Source organism: Centroberyx gerrardi, chromosome 13, assembly GCF_048128805.1.
Source record: "Centroberyx gerrardi isolate f3 chromosome 13, fCenGer3.hap1.cur.20231027, whole genome shotgun sequence".
Taxonomy (NCBI): Eukaryota; Metazoa; Chordata; class Actinopteri; order Beryciformes; family Berycidae; genus Centroberyx; species Centroberyx gerrardi.
Genome location: NC_136009.1, coordinates 4,476,835 through 4,494,860, shown reverse-complemented (window position 1 = coordinate 4,494,860; position 18,026 = coordinate 4,476,835). Strand labels below are relative to the sequence as shown.

Here is an 18,026-nt window from a genome sequence, read left to right as displayed (position 1 = left end):
GCTATCATTTTTTAAATAAATTAACAATACAGTCAAAGAAAATGATGTTTTATGTGTAGGAGGCTTCAGGCTGGCTAGCTAGATAGCCAGATATGCCTCTATCTTTCTTGTTGGCAAGATTGAAATTCACCAAGCTAACACCTTGTTCAATACATTTTCCCATTAGCTAGCTTGCAGTGTCTAGTACACAAAAATGATTCATATTCTGGATGAAATAAGTATGTATGACATGGTTTGGTGTCACAGAAATGTACACTTTGGTGAAATTGCAAGGCAAGTTGTCAATGTTGCAAAATAATAGCGATCTCTGTCGAGCCTCTGGGGATTCCGCATGGCGTCAGCCCCTCAGAATCATACAGCAAAGGACTATGGGAGTATGGATCAGTACTCCTTACGTTTGTTCATTCGTTGGTTCGTTTGTTCCTTTGTTGGTTTGTTTTGTTGTTTGTTCATCCGCCTGTCACACGTAATATCTCAGACACTGCTGATCAGACTTAGGGAAATGATGCATTTCACCACTGCATTGTGACATTTTCAAAATTACACTAATTGGCCCAATAGGGTCAATACAATTACAGGTCAAAACAAGGTGACATATGTTAAGTGTATCAGCCGTCCATCATTTATGGGGCGTGGCATGGTTATTGTTTACTGCCTTGTCTTTCTAATGGGTGGAATGACAAGTAGTCATGCAGCTTGTGAGTGCAGAGTATGTGTAGGCTCATAGGGAGAAAGTATAGTAACTAGTGTAGTAGTAGTATCTGTGATATATTTGAGGCACAAGTTAGAAGTAAGTCTTTATAATCCATGTGTCCATTCATAAGGTGTCAGTGAAGATAGACAAAGAAAGGGTAAAAATGTTCATGTTTCTGGTTTGAGTACTCTGGTGTGCGAGGTGTAGTGTGCCCATGGATTCTGCTCAAATGTTAAAACTATTATTATATCGTGGGTTAAATTACTCTGAATTTGCGGTTATAATTCAATATGATTTCACCAAATATAGCTTTTACTATCACATATACTACATCTAACAACTTGACTGTAGATGTATATACTATATACTGACACTATATATTGTGTCTATGTATTATGGCCGATCCATCTACCTTCACACCTCACTCCTCTCTTTGTCTTGTCTCTCTCTCTGTGTCGTCTCGTCTCTCTTTGCTTCCCACACAGTTCTTTGTGGAGGAGGTTCATTCAATGTGCCTTGCCTCCCAAATATTTGAGGTAGACGAACTATAACCATTGTAATACCTTCTTTCAGAGTAGAGGGGCTGAATAAAAGGCCATACTTCAGAAATGAATCAGATGAGAGGCATGAAAGGACCTCCAGACCTTGCTAGTCAACTACTGAGGGTAGATGCCCTTGATAAGTCAGAAATGCAGCACTCTGTTTTGATTTTTCTTTAGAAGAAAAGTGGGTATTCTTCCACTCTTAAAGTGATATGTCGTCAGAACATTTTCTTTATTCATCGCGTCTGCTTCCATATGAGATCCCTGACCAGTGAAACATGGGTAACAGCTGCCCTGGTGAGCTGTATAAAGAGACAATCTTCACATTTCACATTTTGGAACATTTTCTTTCAAATTCCATCTTAGCAGCAGCAGTAACTATATTATATCATCACCCTGTGATGTGATTATATTGTTTTCAAATGACAGTTTCTCAGCCTCAGATCAGACACTTGTGCTCGGTCATGGGTTGAGCATTCCCTGGCTTGATTAGCTGGCATAGGCAATAGATAGAAATTAATTTCTACCATTAGAATATAGACTATTTTTCAAAGATGCGTTTGTTTCCACTTGGTCCACCTTCGTTTCTTTTCTCCCCAGCATTACAAACAGTATGCAGTGGTCCTCAAACTTCTATACCGATTAATTGGAAGTGGTCCCTGGAGGAGAATAATACCATTACCTTTTCCATTAATAATAACATTACTTGCCTGACACCACAGAAATTGAGAAACCTTGCTCTGTGGAACTTACTGTGTTTGTCTCCCCCTGCTGGCCAGGTATCGTCGGTTCCAGCGCTCTAACAGTGTGACAGCAGCAGTACAGGTAAGCTTTCCAGCCTTGCTGTTATAGTCGAAGGACTTATTGTTATATAGTTATTTTCATGAATACTGTGTGTTTATTCTGTGCTTGCTTATTTTGGGAAAACTTCATTGCAGGTTTTTCAGACTGTTTTTATGTAGCTGTGGTCAGGGAGGAACCTCCATTATATTGGAGGTGGATGACGCTGACTGGGCAATATTTGATAAGAGGCCAATATCAACCCCATTTATCAGTCTAGCCCTAATACCAGTCAATCAATATCAGCTGATCTTGACATGCCAGACCTGCTGGCTGTCAGTCCCTCAACCAAATAGTCAATCACTCAATCAATCAATCATTAAACTAATTGATCGATTAATTAATCAATCCAGGCAGATCTGGACTTGCCGGACCTGCTGGACACCCCTCTGGACTCACCAGACACCGACATGGACATCTCGTCTTCTGGAACCATCTCTCGGCAATACTCCCGCGATGCCGCCACCTCCACCGTCAGCATCCAGGGCTCAGGGAACCACTACCACGCCTGTGCCTCAGACGACTACGATGACGTGGGCTTTGACCCGTCCATCCTACCCCCGCCGGACCCCTGGATAGATAGCGTGTCCGACGACCCGCTGGAGGTTGGCTTCGATAGCTCTGCCATCCTGGAGGTATGTGGGAGTTTATTGTGTTCAGTGGTATACCCTGAGTGGGAAAAGCAGGGCTCTAGTCAAGACTGCCTTAGTTGGGTCAGTTCCAAGACCAGGTCCAGTCGAGTTCAAGTCAAGACTTGGGTCAAAGGGGGTTGAGACTGAGAACAGAGCAAATCAAGTCCTATTCAAGACTAACAAAATAGGAAAAAAACAGTGTACATATCTTTCTTAAGGATGAACAGAGATGTAGATCTATCTGGAGGAACTCTGTGCTTTTCCCTTCAACATTCAACTAATCACTGCATAGAAGTTTGAGGACCATTACATACTATGTACAGGTGTAATCCCTTAAATTGTTTGTAGTGCTGGGGAGAAAACAACAAAACAAAGGTGGACCAGGTGGAGAAAAATATATGTTCGCTGGAAAAAGTCGAGTCAACATCCAATAGGAGCCAAGAACAAGAGAAGTCTGAGTCAAAACAGAAACCGAGATGGAGATAAGGCCAAGATGTCAGAAAAGTGGTCACAAGACTGGACTTGAGAACTACAGTGCTAGGGTAAAATATTCTGAACACCTTCATGATGAGTTGTACTCGTCCTTCTTTAACTTGTTTCCTCCGCTTCACCTACATTTCCCCTTCATGGCAGGATGTCTACAGACCCTGAAAAAGTTTGAAAACATCTAAATACAAGGCCTGAAAATTCCTTAAATATAGTTAAATGTAATATTTTAAGTTTAAAATTCAGTTCTAGAAGTCTTAAAAATGTTTCTTGGTGGTTTTCTGGTGAGAAATCGGCCGAGGCTTAATGTTAAATTCTGATATGACTACAGTTTTTTTATTTTCACACTTATGTCAGTGACAAAATTTGTCTTGTATTTAATCTAACTGGTGTGAAAAAGGTCTTACAAACTGAAACTTGCAGACACCGTGCATGACCAAAGTGAATTTAATAGGTGAAATCAATAAGGGATTGTACCTTACACCAGGATTCATATGGTCTACCATCCCACTCAGAAAAAATACAAGCAATTTTAATCATTTTTATTATTTTCACTTCAGCATTCACTAGCATCAGTAAAATAACATGAAGCGGTGTCACCAAATATCTAAAAGGTGGCCCATTCAGTTCATGTTTTGACAACAAGGGTTTGCTATTTTCTCCTGAAGGGATGCAAATTTCCCAATGGGTCTTTTTAATTTGCAATTTTTTTCTCCATATAGAGCATGGTGAAAGTATATTGAGTCATTCCTGGGTCATGGTATTCCTTAGGAAACTGACTTAGCACTGTAGCTGTTTTCACCAGGGATGTTTGTGTTTACCAACAGGGAGGTGTGGCCTGTGTAATGTTTGGCTGTTCATAATTTTAATTTTATATCACGCATGCATTTTATATCAAGCGTCATCGCATGTTTGAAACATTCATGTAGTAGCTAAGGTGTAAGATGCAAAACTTATGTGCTAAAATGCTTTCCTCTAGGCCTAGGTGATAATAACATGAATACAATTATATGTACTCTAAATCTGATATCTGATAAACAGCCTATCTGCTACTTTGTTCATATAATAATAATATATAATAATAATAATAATAATATTGATGAAAGTATATTAAGATACTAGATGGTTCAGCAGTCAGTTTGACAGTAGCGGCTGTCCTTGGTGTTGTACAGCTAACTTACTAGCAATGTTAGTCTCATTTCATGCCTTTTAACTTGATAAAGTTGTTAATTCTTAACATTTTACAGTTGACAACAGAGGCAGCCAAATAAAGTCACCATGGCCTACATCATGACAAGCTAACAAAATTTCAAAATGTTTAGATTTGATTCAACAGTGATCTGAAAATGCATGCTTTAAACGGCAATCATTAAGCGAGTGTAGCCTGCAAGTATATTTTTGCCAATAACTTAACAAATGCCAGTAATGTAATAAAAGTAAATGTAATAAAGCATATAATGTAATAAAAGCCAATACTGTAATATTATAATATTGAAATGATAACGTAGTGGCTTTTTTTCCCAATTACATAATAACTTATTACATTTTTGTCTGGTTATTACATTGCTGACTTGGTAACCTTTCTTTGGCTGAATAATGTAATAACATCAACCAATAATGTAATAACACTCTGAAATCTCTTTAAATGTCTTTTCCACATCAAGTACAAAGTCAGAGTAACACTAACAGTAATGATTAGATTTTGAAAATAAATTTGTAAATAACCTGATATTCACTATACTGGTGTAAAATGGGCTTGTGGACAGGGCTGCATATTAAGCCTCTTTCTCTTTTCTAAGAAAAGTTTTCTCTCACTGTCAACAAAACATCATCCAATTAATATTGGGTAATGTCAAAAGGTCATAAAGGTTAATTTAACTTTTGCCAATAAAGAAAATAAGTTTTTATAAAATAAGATTTTATGACATTATTGGCTTTTGTTATGTTATACACAGTTATTAGGTTACATGCCTCTACATGTGTGTATCTGTTTGTTGTAGTATTGCTGGTAAAAATATGAAGAGGTAATATATTTGAATGGTAGGTGGTGCAGCGGTCAGTTTGTCAGAGAGATGGACGCTGGTTTCTGAAGCTGCTGCAGGCCGAGACGGACCGCATGGAGGGCTGGTGTCGACAGATGGAGCTCGATCAACGGGAAAATGACCTGCCAGACGATAGTATGTCTGTGTGTGTGAGAGAGGGTGTGAGTGTGTATGTCATATTTGTGTCCAGACTCCAAGCATATGTTTCTCTATAGGAAAGTCGTCATTTTGCCTGTAAACTGATATTAGGGTTCTACCAATATGGGTTTTTGAAGCTGCTGATAGCCGATATCCATATTCAATATCTTCAAACTTAACCATTTCTTAACAATTCCAAACAATTACAAGTATTCAGTGTTTCCCTCCGAATTGTATTCTTTATGGGGTAGAAAAGCCTCAGCATTTAGATAATGGGACACTAAAACTAGTGGATAATAACATAATTACTGTTAATAATAATAGTAATAATAATAATAATAATAATAAAATCCAAATAAAGCCATTAGAAATGTCCAAGCCCATGGGGCAACTGATTTGACAGTGAGAATATGAGCTTGATTCACCATTTTGGAAAAGTGCTGCATCTCAAAGATAGAATATTTTGGTACAAGTCCTAAGGGTGTTTTCACATTACAATGCTACACCTTGCCATTGAACGACACTGTAGTATTCCAGGGAACTGTTAATTTGACAGCATAATCCTCTGCAATGCCTCGGAGATACTTCTGCTCTGGGATTTATGGTAGGTTTCTCTCTAGCAAGTGACATTTCAAGGCTTGTAACGCGTGTAAGGAAGGGTCAAATGACTTAGGAAAAGTATAGACAAAACAGAAGAACTCCCCTGTCAACAGTACATATGCATTAGGTGAGTGTATATACATTCATTTTCGTAAAATATTGACCGAGGCAGTGGGTGTGCCGCTTTGTACTTAAGAAAACATAGTGTGTCTGTAGCCACCGTGAAGGAAAAAAAAGAAAAGAATATTGTTAATGTCTCCGTTAATGGTCGCTACTGGCTAGGCAATTATAATACCGAGCAAGCTAGGGTCAGTAAACTCTTTCCTCTTTACTGTAATTTGGCTAAAAATAACCCAAGCAACACGCCATGAACCAACAAAACATTGCACGCATATTGTCATTTCCTTTCCATGGAGACTGGATCAACTTTGCAAGAGAAATAGCGAAAAAAAAAGTTTTTTGATTTGGATCCCAAATGCATCAAATATACATCTGAAGTTTGGTTGCTCTAGCATCAAGTGTTTAGGAATCATGCACTTCCTGTTTGCATATCTTTGCCGTTAACTTCATTAGTGCACCGCGGCCAAAAACTCTGGGTAATAGCTGTAATCTAGGGGGTCCAAATATGCTGTGTGCAAAATTTTGAGATTGGATCAACTTTGCAGGAGAAACAGGTTTTGCATAAAATTCAAAATGGTAGAAAAACTATCATGGGTGAAATGAAAACCAATATGTGCAATGGATTCATCTTGAACCAAGGAATCTGAGGGAAAAGCAAGTTGTTTCTAGGCCTTTTGGTTCATGAACTCTTGGCCAAAACGTAAAGTTGCTTGTTATAGCGCCACCATCTTTCCGATTGGTGTATTTATTTATTTTTGTCTGAGTAGTGGGGGAGACTCGAAACCTAACCTAAATTTGATTGCTCTAGGATTTACAGGCTGATTCTCAAACCCAAGAATGCCAAATCGATACTTGTGAAGTAAGTTCTTCCCAAGTTGTCTTGGAGAGAATAATTCTCTTATGAAAGTGACACAGAGATGCTTCCTTACAGTTTGAGATGGACTGTGTGCTTCATGTGGTGCACGATATTAATTAAGACAAACAGTTGTTAATTTTCTCAGTTGTTTCAATTGGCTCTCTACTGTAGACTACAGTTTGAACATGATGCGAACGTTCTCGCAATGAATCTCAGAGCTTTTCATTTGTTGTCGTCGGTCAAGTCACCATCCAATGCATCCTCGCCTGGCAAGGAAATTTCCAGGATCTTTGTCCGTCCTCTCGTTCTTTTGGATCCTGCTTGGGCGGTTAGATATCACGTAAAACAGGTCATGGTGGACACAAGAATGCACAAGAATGCATACTGAGAAAGAGCCACAGTCTCTGAGGTACAGATCGTTTTAAGGCAGAAAACCAAGAAGAATCCTAACCAAAAAAATAGGGTTCAAGCATAGCCGGTGCTAGGCCCCCTAAGAGCATATTCACTGTACTTGTGTGGGTATAGGATCAATAGGATCAATTCAGGCAAAGGGTTTTCCATACACAACCAATTCTACAAAAATATGTAATCAATCAAACTGCATATGCATCATATCAGCGGTGGACCACACTGACTGGACCACATTCTGTTTTTAATGAAAAGCCAAATCGGCCCCATATATCAGCAAACCAATATATCAGTCTAATCCTAATTTGTATTATTCCATTATTTACAATTACTGTAGGTGGGATATACAAGATTACATTGGGTTGTCATGAGGTTTGATTGAAGATTGTTTTACTTATTGTTGATCATAGTTCATATTCTTTTCTAATGATGCAGTGACAACAGTGACAATCAGTAAACTAACCTAGTGCTACATACATGATGGTAGATTAAAATATAACGATGAAAAATAAAATAAAATCATCAATAATAGCTCACTACTACAACAAAGAAGTCCAACAAACAATATGCAAAACCTAAATACTTCCACAGGTGATTTGAACTGTAAAGAATCTATATGAAATCAATCTTCCAGTGCAACTACAATGAAAACTAACATCAGCAGGAGCAGTAACTTACCGTCCATCAATTGGCCTATAAAGGTTACTACCACAGGCATTTCAGACATGGCAAGGACCTAATGAAAATACTACAGGCTCTTAGACACATCAACACATGGAGATGCTGGACCCTCTGATAAGCAGAATACATATTATTTATAGGAAAGTATGTTGTGTTTGCCGAAAGAAAACAATACATTTTCTCAGGAATAATTGAATGCAAGTTAGCCTCTGTTTAAACTGTGTATCTATGCTTGCAGTCCTAGGGAAGATGAGGAGTGCGGTAGGAAGTGCTCAGCTTCTCATGTCCCAGAAGTTTCAACAGTTCAAGGATCTCTGTGAGGAGAACCTGGTGAGTCTGACCAGCTTTATTCGCACTGGGAACATGCAGTCATGGTCCTAACTGACTTCTGTTTGTCAAAGTTCAGTTTACTTGGAGTAAATTCAACTTTGGATTTACTTTAGAGTAACTAAATACCAAACCCTGTGTGAAGCCTGACATCTAATGGTAAAAGGATGCTACTGAAATTGCCATCTGCTATTGGCTGATCTTTGATGCCAGGTGATGTCACCGTCTATAGAGTCCATCACCTGGCACCAAAGATCAGCCAATAGTAGATGGTTTGGTGTTTAGTTCTTTAAATAATGTTACACCTTTCACTTACTATGCAGCTCTTTGACTGATGTGAGACTGACTGGATAGTAGGTCTCAGTACAAACAGTTGAAGATACAGCAAATGAGAATATTGAAATGGGAATGGTGTAAGATTTCTTGTCCAGACACATTCCTTTGTTTCAATTCTCAGTTTCCCTTTTTCTCCTTATTCCACTTTTCTATTTTCTCCTTCAACCCCCCCCCTCATCTTCTTATCTCATCTTCCCATCCACTGATCTCGTTTCGTCCTCCTCCCTCCATATCTTCTCCTTCTTGTCTCACTGGCCTCTTTTGACTCTTTGTTTCTCCTCACTCTCATCTCCACTTCTCCCTCTCCTTTTTATACCTTCTCTTAGAAGAAAATTAAAAATACACTTATTTACTGCCACATTTGATTAAAGCTGAACTAATATACAGCCATCTTAACAGCCTAAATCAGGAAGTGAGCCTGCAACAGAGAAGAGCGTCCCATCTCCCGTAATTAATGCGGCGTAGATTCTGCGCCGCCTTAATTACTTCCTAATGTCTTCCAGGTTATAAATATCTTTTTCCAACCAGCGAGGGAAGGATATGGGCTTTCTGCCCAATGTTATTAAGTGATTATTGAAAAGAGGAAGATGTTTATGATATTTTCAAGAAAGATTTGTTATTTTCTCTATAGAGTGGCATTTAGAGATTACCTGCATTATAATGAGGCCAAATTGTAGAAGGCAGTGTTTGTTAGCAATACTAGAATAAACAATATTGTGAGAACTATGAGGTTTAAAGAGTAACCAAATCCCAAACCCAAATCTGTGTGAAGCCTGACATCTAGTACTGAACTGGCCATCTGCTATTGGCTGATCTTTGGTGGCAGGTGATGTCACCTTCTATAGAGTACAACAGGTTCAGCACTTGCATGGTAAAATACCAGAAATCAAATTTGTAGTTAGGCAAATTTTGGCTCCCTGTATTTCATGAACATTGTAAAATTGAAAATTGATTTGTGAGGGTTTGCCATTCCAAATTATTTTTTGAAGCAACTCATGGACCTAGTGGCATGGCAATGTCTTTTGATGACACACTTAACCAGGATCATTTACTTGCCTCCTCTGCAACACTGCTGAACTGTGTAGGCTGCTTTGCATCTATGACACTGTGTGGCCTTGTTAAATTGCAGTATATTCCAGTATCCCACTGGTGCAGGAAGAGGGATAATTGAACTGCTAAAGTGTATTCTTGCTGTGATATTTTGATATATGATTAACTGAGGGATTGAGGACCACCTTGTCAAAATTGCCGAGACTGACTTGAGTGTGTTACCATAGTTGTCCGTGATGATTGAAGAAAAAATGTCTCAACCAAGATAAAAAATTTTGACAAAATGAGTAATGATAATAATAATTATAATGATAATTTTCAGGCAAGGCAATACACAGAGGTTAAACAAAGATGCCCACTGTCCACATATCTGTTTATTGTAGCCATTGAAATTCATGCCCAGAAGGTAAGATTTAAAGGTTTAAATATAAATGGAATATAATCAAAAATCTCTATGTATGTAGATGATACACTCTTCCAAAGCAGCATACATCCTCTGTGACTGCACTGGTGGAAGACTTGGGCAGTTTTTCCCTTATTTCTGAACTATGACCAAATTATGATGAGTATAGTTCTACGTATTGGTTATTTAAAAGGAACCTATAAGGAATTCATAATAATAATAATGATAATAATAATAAATATGAACCTCCAGAAACCACAGCGGAAGTCAAAATGCAATTATTATGGTATAACGGAAACATACTGATAAACCAGAAACCTTTTAACTTAATGGCAATGTTAAATAATGGCATATTATTCTGGATGAAAAATGTAATATTAGGACCTGTAATATTAGGAAACTAGGTAGAGGCAGTAGGATAGTGGTTTGTTGTCCATACATGAAGAACTTAACTTGGATGGAAAGAAAAGAAAATGAATAAGCAATTGTATCAATTCTGTGTGTTTCAAAATAACTTGTCAGCTTCTCTGCTAAATATTCAATGTAAGTGGGAAGATAGTATATTAGATTACCATTACCTTGGAAACAAATCTTCAATGTTATAGCCTATATAAAACAACTAATGACATCTCCATAAGAATACTAAGTTAATTTTCTTACAACACAAAAGATGCTCAACATTTTTGAGCGTCCGACTTGGCCAGGTGTATAATGAACACGCCAGGCAGTGTTTGCGGGTGGGAAACCTGTCCTCATCGTTGCAAGAGCAACTCCTACTGGTTGGCGCCTGTTAAGTAGGTGGTGGTGGGGGAGATAGCGTGAACCTCCGCCCACATTATGCTATCCCGGGAGAACTCCTCACTGTCAGATGAAAAGAAGTGGCTGGTGATTCCACGTATATTGGAGAAGACATGTGGTAGTCTAAACCCTCCCTAGCCAACAGGGGGGATCGCGCAACGATGAGGACTGAGATTTAGTTTCCTAGTTTCGGGTGTTGCTTCAGCATATGGTGGGTGGGGCATGTGTTATGGCATAGCACTGGGGCCCACTCAGGGTGTACACCCCGTTCCTACCTGTATGGGCAACGTGACCATACTGGATGGTGTATTTAGAGTAAAGCAACACCAAATTCCTTTCACTACTGACATTCCTTCATTTATTTATCTTTCATATATTGCCATTATTGTTAGTATCCTTTATGGTTTCCAAATATTAGTATTGTCAACTCTAACCTGTGCAGCAATCATGGGGGAGAGAGGGTGGGGAGTGGGGTGGAAGATGTTTTTTCCTTTTCCTTTGTTAATCTGGGAGTATGTGTTTTATTTCTGTTTAATTTATTTAAATTAGCATCTGTTGTGATGCTAATTGATGTAATGATCTTTTGAGTTATTTCATTTCATGACCTCGTATACATGCCCCCTTCCCAGTATATGTTATTCTACCTTGTGTATCTATTTCCTTGCCTTGCATCTGTCGTTTCAATTAAAAAAGTGTATTGCCATGTACAGGGGTAGCAACACTAATTTAGACCAGTGGTTCTCAATCGATCCTGGTTCTCTGGGCCCAGAGCCCTGCTGGTTTTCATTCCAGCCATCTATTCAGGGACTATTTTACACCTGGGATGCCAGGTAAATGCAATTAACTGCAATTAACTACCTGGTATGATAGAAAGCCAGCAGTACTCTGGGTCCTGAGGATCAGGAATAAGAACCACTGATTTAGACCTTTGATTTTATAGCCAGATATGTTCCCAAACTCTATTTAATAACATGGGGAGACAGTTGTAAACATCACTAAGATGTAATAAAATGTCATCAGCATAAAGTGATAAATTGTACACGCATAAATGGCGCACACAACAGAGATGGGAGCATGGTTTTGGCTGGAGAGAGAGTGCAAACCATAGCGGACTTTGGGGACACCCTTGCCGTGTACCTCAGGAAATGGCAAACTTAGCTGAGCAATTACTCCCTGTTATGATCATTGCAGTAGGACTGGTGTATCATTGATAGAAAACTAGCTCCAAAGCCCATATTGTCTTTTTTTTTTTTTTTAGTATTAGTGAACAGTTATGGCTGTTTGCATTCCTGGAAAAGAAGCCATTTTCAGTGGAGAACTGTATCATATCATGTAGCAGCGGTCCTAACAAAGGCCAAAATGTAAGTGTAGCAAATGTAGAAATGTACATATAGCAAGAGTATAGTACTGTGGTTTTGATGGCATCCTCAATGGGTCATGGGGGAGTCGAGGAGATCTTGATCTCTTTTTCTGAGTTTTTTTAATCATGTTTGCAAGGCGCTTTGAGTTGCTCTACAAAATTGTTTTAATTTGACCTGACTTCTACATCTTTTTTTATTCCTCTTCCCTCCCTCTCTTCTTCCTCCTTGCTCTTTACCTCCTTCTCCTCCCCCTCCTTGTCCTCCTGCTCTTCACCAACCTGGCTTAGAACCCCAACGCCCACCCTCGTCCCGTGGCCTCAGACCTGGCTGGTTTCTGGGATATGCTTCAGCTCTCCATCGAGAACATCAGCCTCAAATTTGATGAGCTTCACCAGCTCCGAGCCAATAACTGGAGACCCCTGGACCCCCCCGAGAGAAAGGTACACACATATAAGCTTCCAATATGGCCACCTGGCTGGCTGGTTGACCAAGGATGGGATGTTTTCCCATCATTATTTATAATACTGATGAATACTAGCACTGGCTTCTTTCTTAGTGATTTTGATCATCCCTGCTGGCTGGCTGGCTGGCTGGCTGGCTACATTGTATTGTTACCTTATCAACTGTATAGGCTTTTGCTCCAGCCAGGGAGTAACACACACCTAACTAATCTGGGCTGTATGATACAACATATTGCCAGTGGCCTGCAGAAACCTCATAAAACTCTTTTTTCCCCATCAATACAGATGGATTTTTGACATTTTAAAATGTACTGTGTTTTCAGTTAATTGTCGCAGTGTTGGTAAAAATTGGTTGATGATGTTAGCGTTCTACTACATTTAAAAAAAATTATAATATAGGTTTTATCAGGGCACAGACAATATCACAGCTTTATCACGATGAACAATACTAAAGGATGTTGCCTTCATCTGCATGGCTGGTCTAACATTGCTCTCTCTAACTCCATTATGATTATAACTCATTATATGAATGTCTCATTTGGCAACAAATGATTTTTGTCTATGAGCTAAAGGGATATTTTACTATTTCAAAAGCACTCTCCTTTTTAAGATGTCTGATGCGATTATTGTGGTGTCTATGTAGATCCATCCAGTAATATTATAGATAATAGTCTGCTAAGGTAGATTTGTTTCCAAATTTCGGTTACTGTGGCACAGTAAAGTGTCTTGTATTTAGCGCGAGTCTCTACGCCATAACACACACCTGAACAATCTGAACAAACAGTAGGTTTTTGGCTTTGTTTGCTAGCTAACTAGCCAACAGGCTAATTTACCACAGCAATCTATGTTAATGTTAACATTCTACTAGCCACTACTTTTTTTTGTGTTTTTTTTAACATAATTTTTTGGGCATTTCTGCTTCACTGGACAGCCATGACAAGCGACGAAGGTCCCGGGCCAGATTCAAACCCAGGACATCACTTCAATGTGGCATGCGCCCTAGCCAACTGAGCCACCAGGATGCCCTGACTACTAGCCACTGCTAACGGCAGCTATATATGCTAGCCAGAGCACAAATCAATTGTGTTTACAAGAAGACAGTGATAAGTTGACCTGATGCTATTATTTGCTAATTAACAAGCTGACATATTCTAAACACAAAATCAATCAGATGTATGTGATTCATTGATCAGTTCCTAGTCAAAAACACTACAGAAATTTACCATGTATGACAGCCAAGTCATACATTTAGAAATGCAAATCAGCTATCAGCGTGTTCTAAATTTGGAAACAAATCTACCTCATCAGACTTTTCACCTCTAGCTAGAATGTTACTGTATGGATCCACACCCATGACTTGTATCTTTTTTAGATATCTCTTTTTCTAGCCTGGTTGTTATATATTTAGCCATTATTTGGGCACAGCTAATTCTTCGGTGGACCTCCATGATCCCGCCAACCATGAGATTTGGCATATAGAGAAATGCTGGCCTGGGTTTAATCCATTTTCTATTCAGTCAATTCAGTCAAGCTGTAATACACTGATTGTGTTAATGATAGGGCATTCATTCCCAGTTATTTCTTGATAGATTAGATATGACAACTCTGTGCATATTTTAGGTGAATTTATTGAATTGAAAGTGAATTGAACCAAGAACTCTGATCTTCAGACTACTAAAAAGAAAACAAAAGTTATAGTCAACTCACTACTGACTATCAGGACAACCAATATTTGTGGTTGACTACCATGGAGCTCCTATGAACATAGAGAATGAAAACTATTAATGTAATACCAATTACCATACCAACAAGTGAAATATCCCTTTAAAACATATGTACATAGCCTTGCATCCTGCACAAAAGTTAAATGTTGCCATTAACTTTCTTGTGTCATGCTTTGTGCAAAAATTAGTGGATTACCTGTCATTAAGTATTGTTACCTCATCAGTGATGTAGTGGTAAATAAAAAGGTTGGTAAACTACGACCTCCTGTCGGTGATCATCATAAGACAAACGATCACCAGTATACACAAAAATCTATTATATTTTCAGAAAAGCATTACTTTATGCGTTTCCCACCCTATTCCCATACAACTTCCACCATTTTGATACTACTTACAGTATTACGATGTGAGTATGAATTTACCTCATAAAGATTTGTGTCTGCCTAAAAATATGGTAAACTCTTATTTAAAAAATAAAAGGGTGTTACCCACCCTGGGTTTAGGTGGGTTTACCTTCCACTACATCCCTGCATGTCATTGCTTGAGACCTTAGCAAAGTCGTTTGAATACTGCTGGATTCAAATATTTGAAGCAGCATGTGTAGCGCATGATTTCGCCTACAATGCAAGTTTTGTCAGACTTTCGCCTCCCATTAAAATGGAAATCTTAATTGTCACTGATTGGCTCAAAGGGGGCACTGCATTATATGTATGGGGCAAGATTTTTATTGTAGGTTCATTTTACTATTGATGCTTCTGTTTTTGAAGTTGTCAGACTGCTTGACAAAAAATTAAGTGCCCCTCCAATCATTGGAATATTTGAAAGAGTATATGAAAATGAACAAAATATTAGGACCACTTTCCATGAAATAGACTGACCAGGTGAATCCAGGTGAAAGCTATGACCTCTTATAGATTTCACCTGTTAAATTTACTTCAGTCAAGAAGGAAAGATGTAGATAAGGGGAGGGAATGGATTACGCAAATGGTGTTGCAATGCAGTATTAGGAACGTGGTCTTTATAATTTGTGTACTCAGGTCCAGATTCACTAAGATTGCGTTGTGAGGGCAATTTGCACATTGTTTCGCACCATAGTTGCTTGAGCTAAGAGAGAGGTTTTGTCTTATTCACAAAAAATGTATGCAGATCAAGTTGTGGCGAAAAACAAGCCCTCGAAAACAGCACTGCACAAGCAAATAGCCACTTCATCACCAATTGCAAGCGTAAATTGCTTCAGTTGTAAAACTAATCCACCAAGGCTGGCACCCTTACGCCCTAAAGCCTCTTTATAATTGGAGCGTTGCGTGATCTGATCTGAGATCCTCGGATGGAAAACCCTCTCTCTTGCTTGCCTGACTTGCTGGTGACGATGCTGCATCTTGCAGCATTTATCAGCCATTCTGAAGTCTTTACACCACCTTTCAAAGGATTTTATATGCGATACAATAATTTGGGAGTAGGTGTTGCAAACTGTTAGTGAATTTGGCGCAATCTTGATTTGCATGGCCTCACCTTCAAAGAGTTATGTGGGCAAATAAAAAATATAATTGACATATGCATGATCATGACAGGAGCAAATAGGCTTTATGTTTTTTTGACCAGCACTGTTTAGCAGCTTTCCAGTCTTTCTGCACGGTTAGTGAATAGCATGGCTTTCTGATTTGGTCATGTAGTGATATAGCGTGCTCTTGCCTACGCAAACCTTTAGTGGATCTGGATGTGGGCCTGTGTGCATTTTCAAATCTAATTTTTGCCTGGGTCTGTATTGTTCCTCAGCGGTATCTGTTGTGGCTTTGCATCATTTTGACTACTGACTCTGACGGCTTCCTCATTTGCTCTCTTTGTTGTCTTTTTTTCTTTCTTGTGCTTTTTTTGTGTTGACAGTGAGAGCCTTTGCAAACAGCCACGCATCAATCAGCCTAACAACAACACCAACACCACCACAGGGCCTTGACATCTCTGGGCCACCGTAGATCCATCATGTCTGTCTGTCCATCCATCCGTCCATGCTTCCTTCCTTCCTTCCTTCCGCCGCCTGCTGCTGCCTCACCGTGTGTGGTTTTCTCTGTTGTGCTCAAAAATGCAAAACTTAACTGTCAATGTCAATGAAGACGGACAGGAGAGAGTGTGGCTAATATTCTCTGTCCACCTCTCTGCACTTAAACTATGAACTGTGCATTTGAAGAAAATCATACAGGATAGATACAAAAATACACATGTACAAGCCTCAGACTATGCAGATACACACATACAAGCTTACATTTCACACATTTTTGCAGTAAATTAGATTAGATTAGGAACTTTAATGAGTCAGGTGGGGAAAGTGGACTATTGCAGCGGTATATAGTAATGGATACAGCAAAGAAGAACAGCATATAAATAATACTAAAGCAAAACATAAACATACTCAACCAACAATTCCAACCCTCAGTGTCAGTAGCAGCAAAACTTACTGAGACAGAAAGACAAAGCGAGATTTGTACTTTATGAAAAAGGTGTTGCATTATGAAAAAATATTGAAATATTAAAATATTTAAATTATAAGAGAAAGGATAATTCATATTGACTCCTTACATGCACACAAACACACATAGAACCAAAATGCTTACTGCTTTAATGATAGTTACAATGGGCATCACACACACACACAAACCACACACACACTTCTCTGTCTGTCTTTCTCCTGAAACGCTCTCCCCTCCTTCCCTACCGTCCAATCCCACCAGGAGAGGCGGCTCCCACCTCCAGTACCAAAAAAGCCACCTAAGGGCCCCCACCATCACCCCCCCCTGGCCAGAGACCGGTCATTGGAGAGCTCAGAAAAACAGCGGCAGGAGGCCAGGAAACGCCTCATGGCTGCCAAGCGAGCGGCGTCCGTACGACAAAACTCGGCTACCGAGAGCGCCGACAGCATCGAGATCTACATCCCCGAGGCTCAAACCAGGCTATGAGGATGTTGTCAAGGGCACACACAGGGTTGACATGCACACCACGCCAACACACACAGATATGCCCGTCGACACATGGGCACATGCATACGAAGTTCCAAGACTGACAAGAGAACCAGTACCTTCAACGTCTAGCTAGCATCAGACCAAGACCTGTAAGATCAGATCAAACCTCTAAGATGACACTAAGAATTTAAATCGACTTAGAATTATCTTCCTTGCTGAATCTTGTCAGGATCCTCAAAGATCTTTAACATTCCTATTATGATCTTTTTCAAGATTTTGATAAGATCCCTAAAGATCTTTAAAGGTCATTTAAGGATTTATACAGATCTTGATAGGGTCTGAACTGTACGTTCAAATATATTAATAGGATCCCTGGGGATCATTTTAAGATCTTGATAGGGTCTTAAAAGATTCACCAGATTCAAGTTCTTTGAGGAGCCTATAATGATCTTTAAAGATACTGGCACGATCCTTAAGGACCTTATCAAGATCTTTTAAGATCTTATCAAGATTCTTTTAAGATCTGATCGAGATCCTTTAAGAATTCTTGCCACGGTCTTTTAAGATCCTTAA

The 18,026-nt window shown here is 39.1% G+C and overlaps 1 protein-coding gene across 1 annotated transcript in view; it reads left to right on the top strand.

Annotated features, from left to right (window-relative positions):
- The window catches only part of dlgap1a (discs, large (Drosophila) homolog-associated protein 1a), a 65,360-nt gene extending 47,910 nt beyond the window's left edge, over positions 1 to 17,450 (top strand). Inside the window, exons 10-15 of the mRNA XM_071909689.2 lie at positions 2,016 to 2,061; positions 2,430 to 2,681; positions 5,239 to 5,371; positions 8,278 to 8,369; positions 12,602 to 12,754; positions 17,226 to 17,450. Coding sequence (XP_071765790.1) covers positions 2,016 to 2,061; positions 2,430 to 2,681; positions 5,239 to 5,371; positions 8,278 to 8,369; positions 12,602 to 12,754; positions 17,226 to 17,450 — 901 coding nt within the window. The remainder of the gene's footprint in view (positions 1 to 2,015; positions 2,062 to 2,429; positions 2,682 to 5,238; positions 5,372 to 8,277; positions 8,370 to 12,601; positions 12,755 to 17,225) is intronic.
- Positions 17,451 to 18,026: the final 576 nt, after the last annotated feature.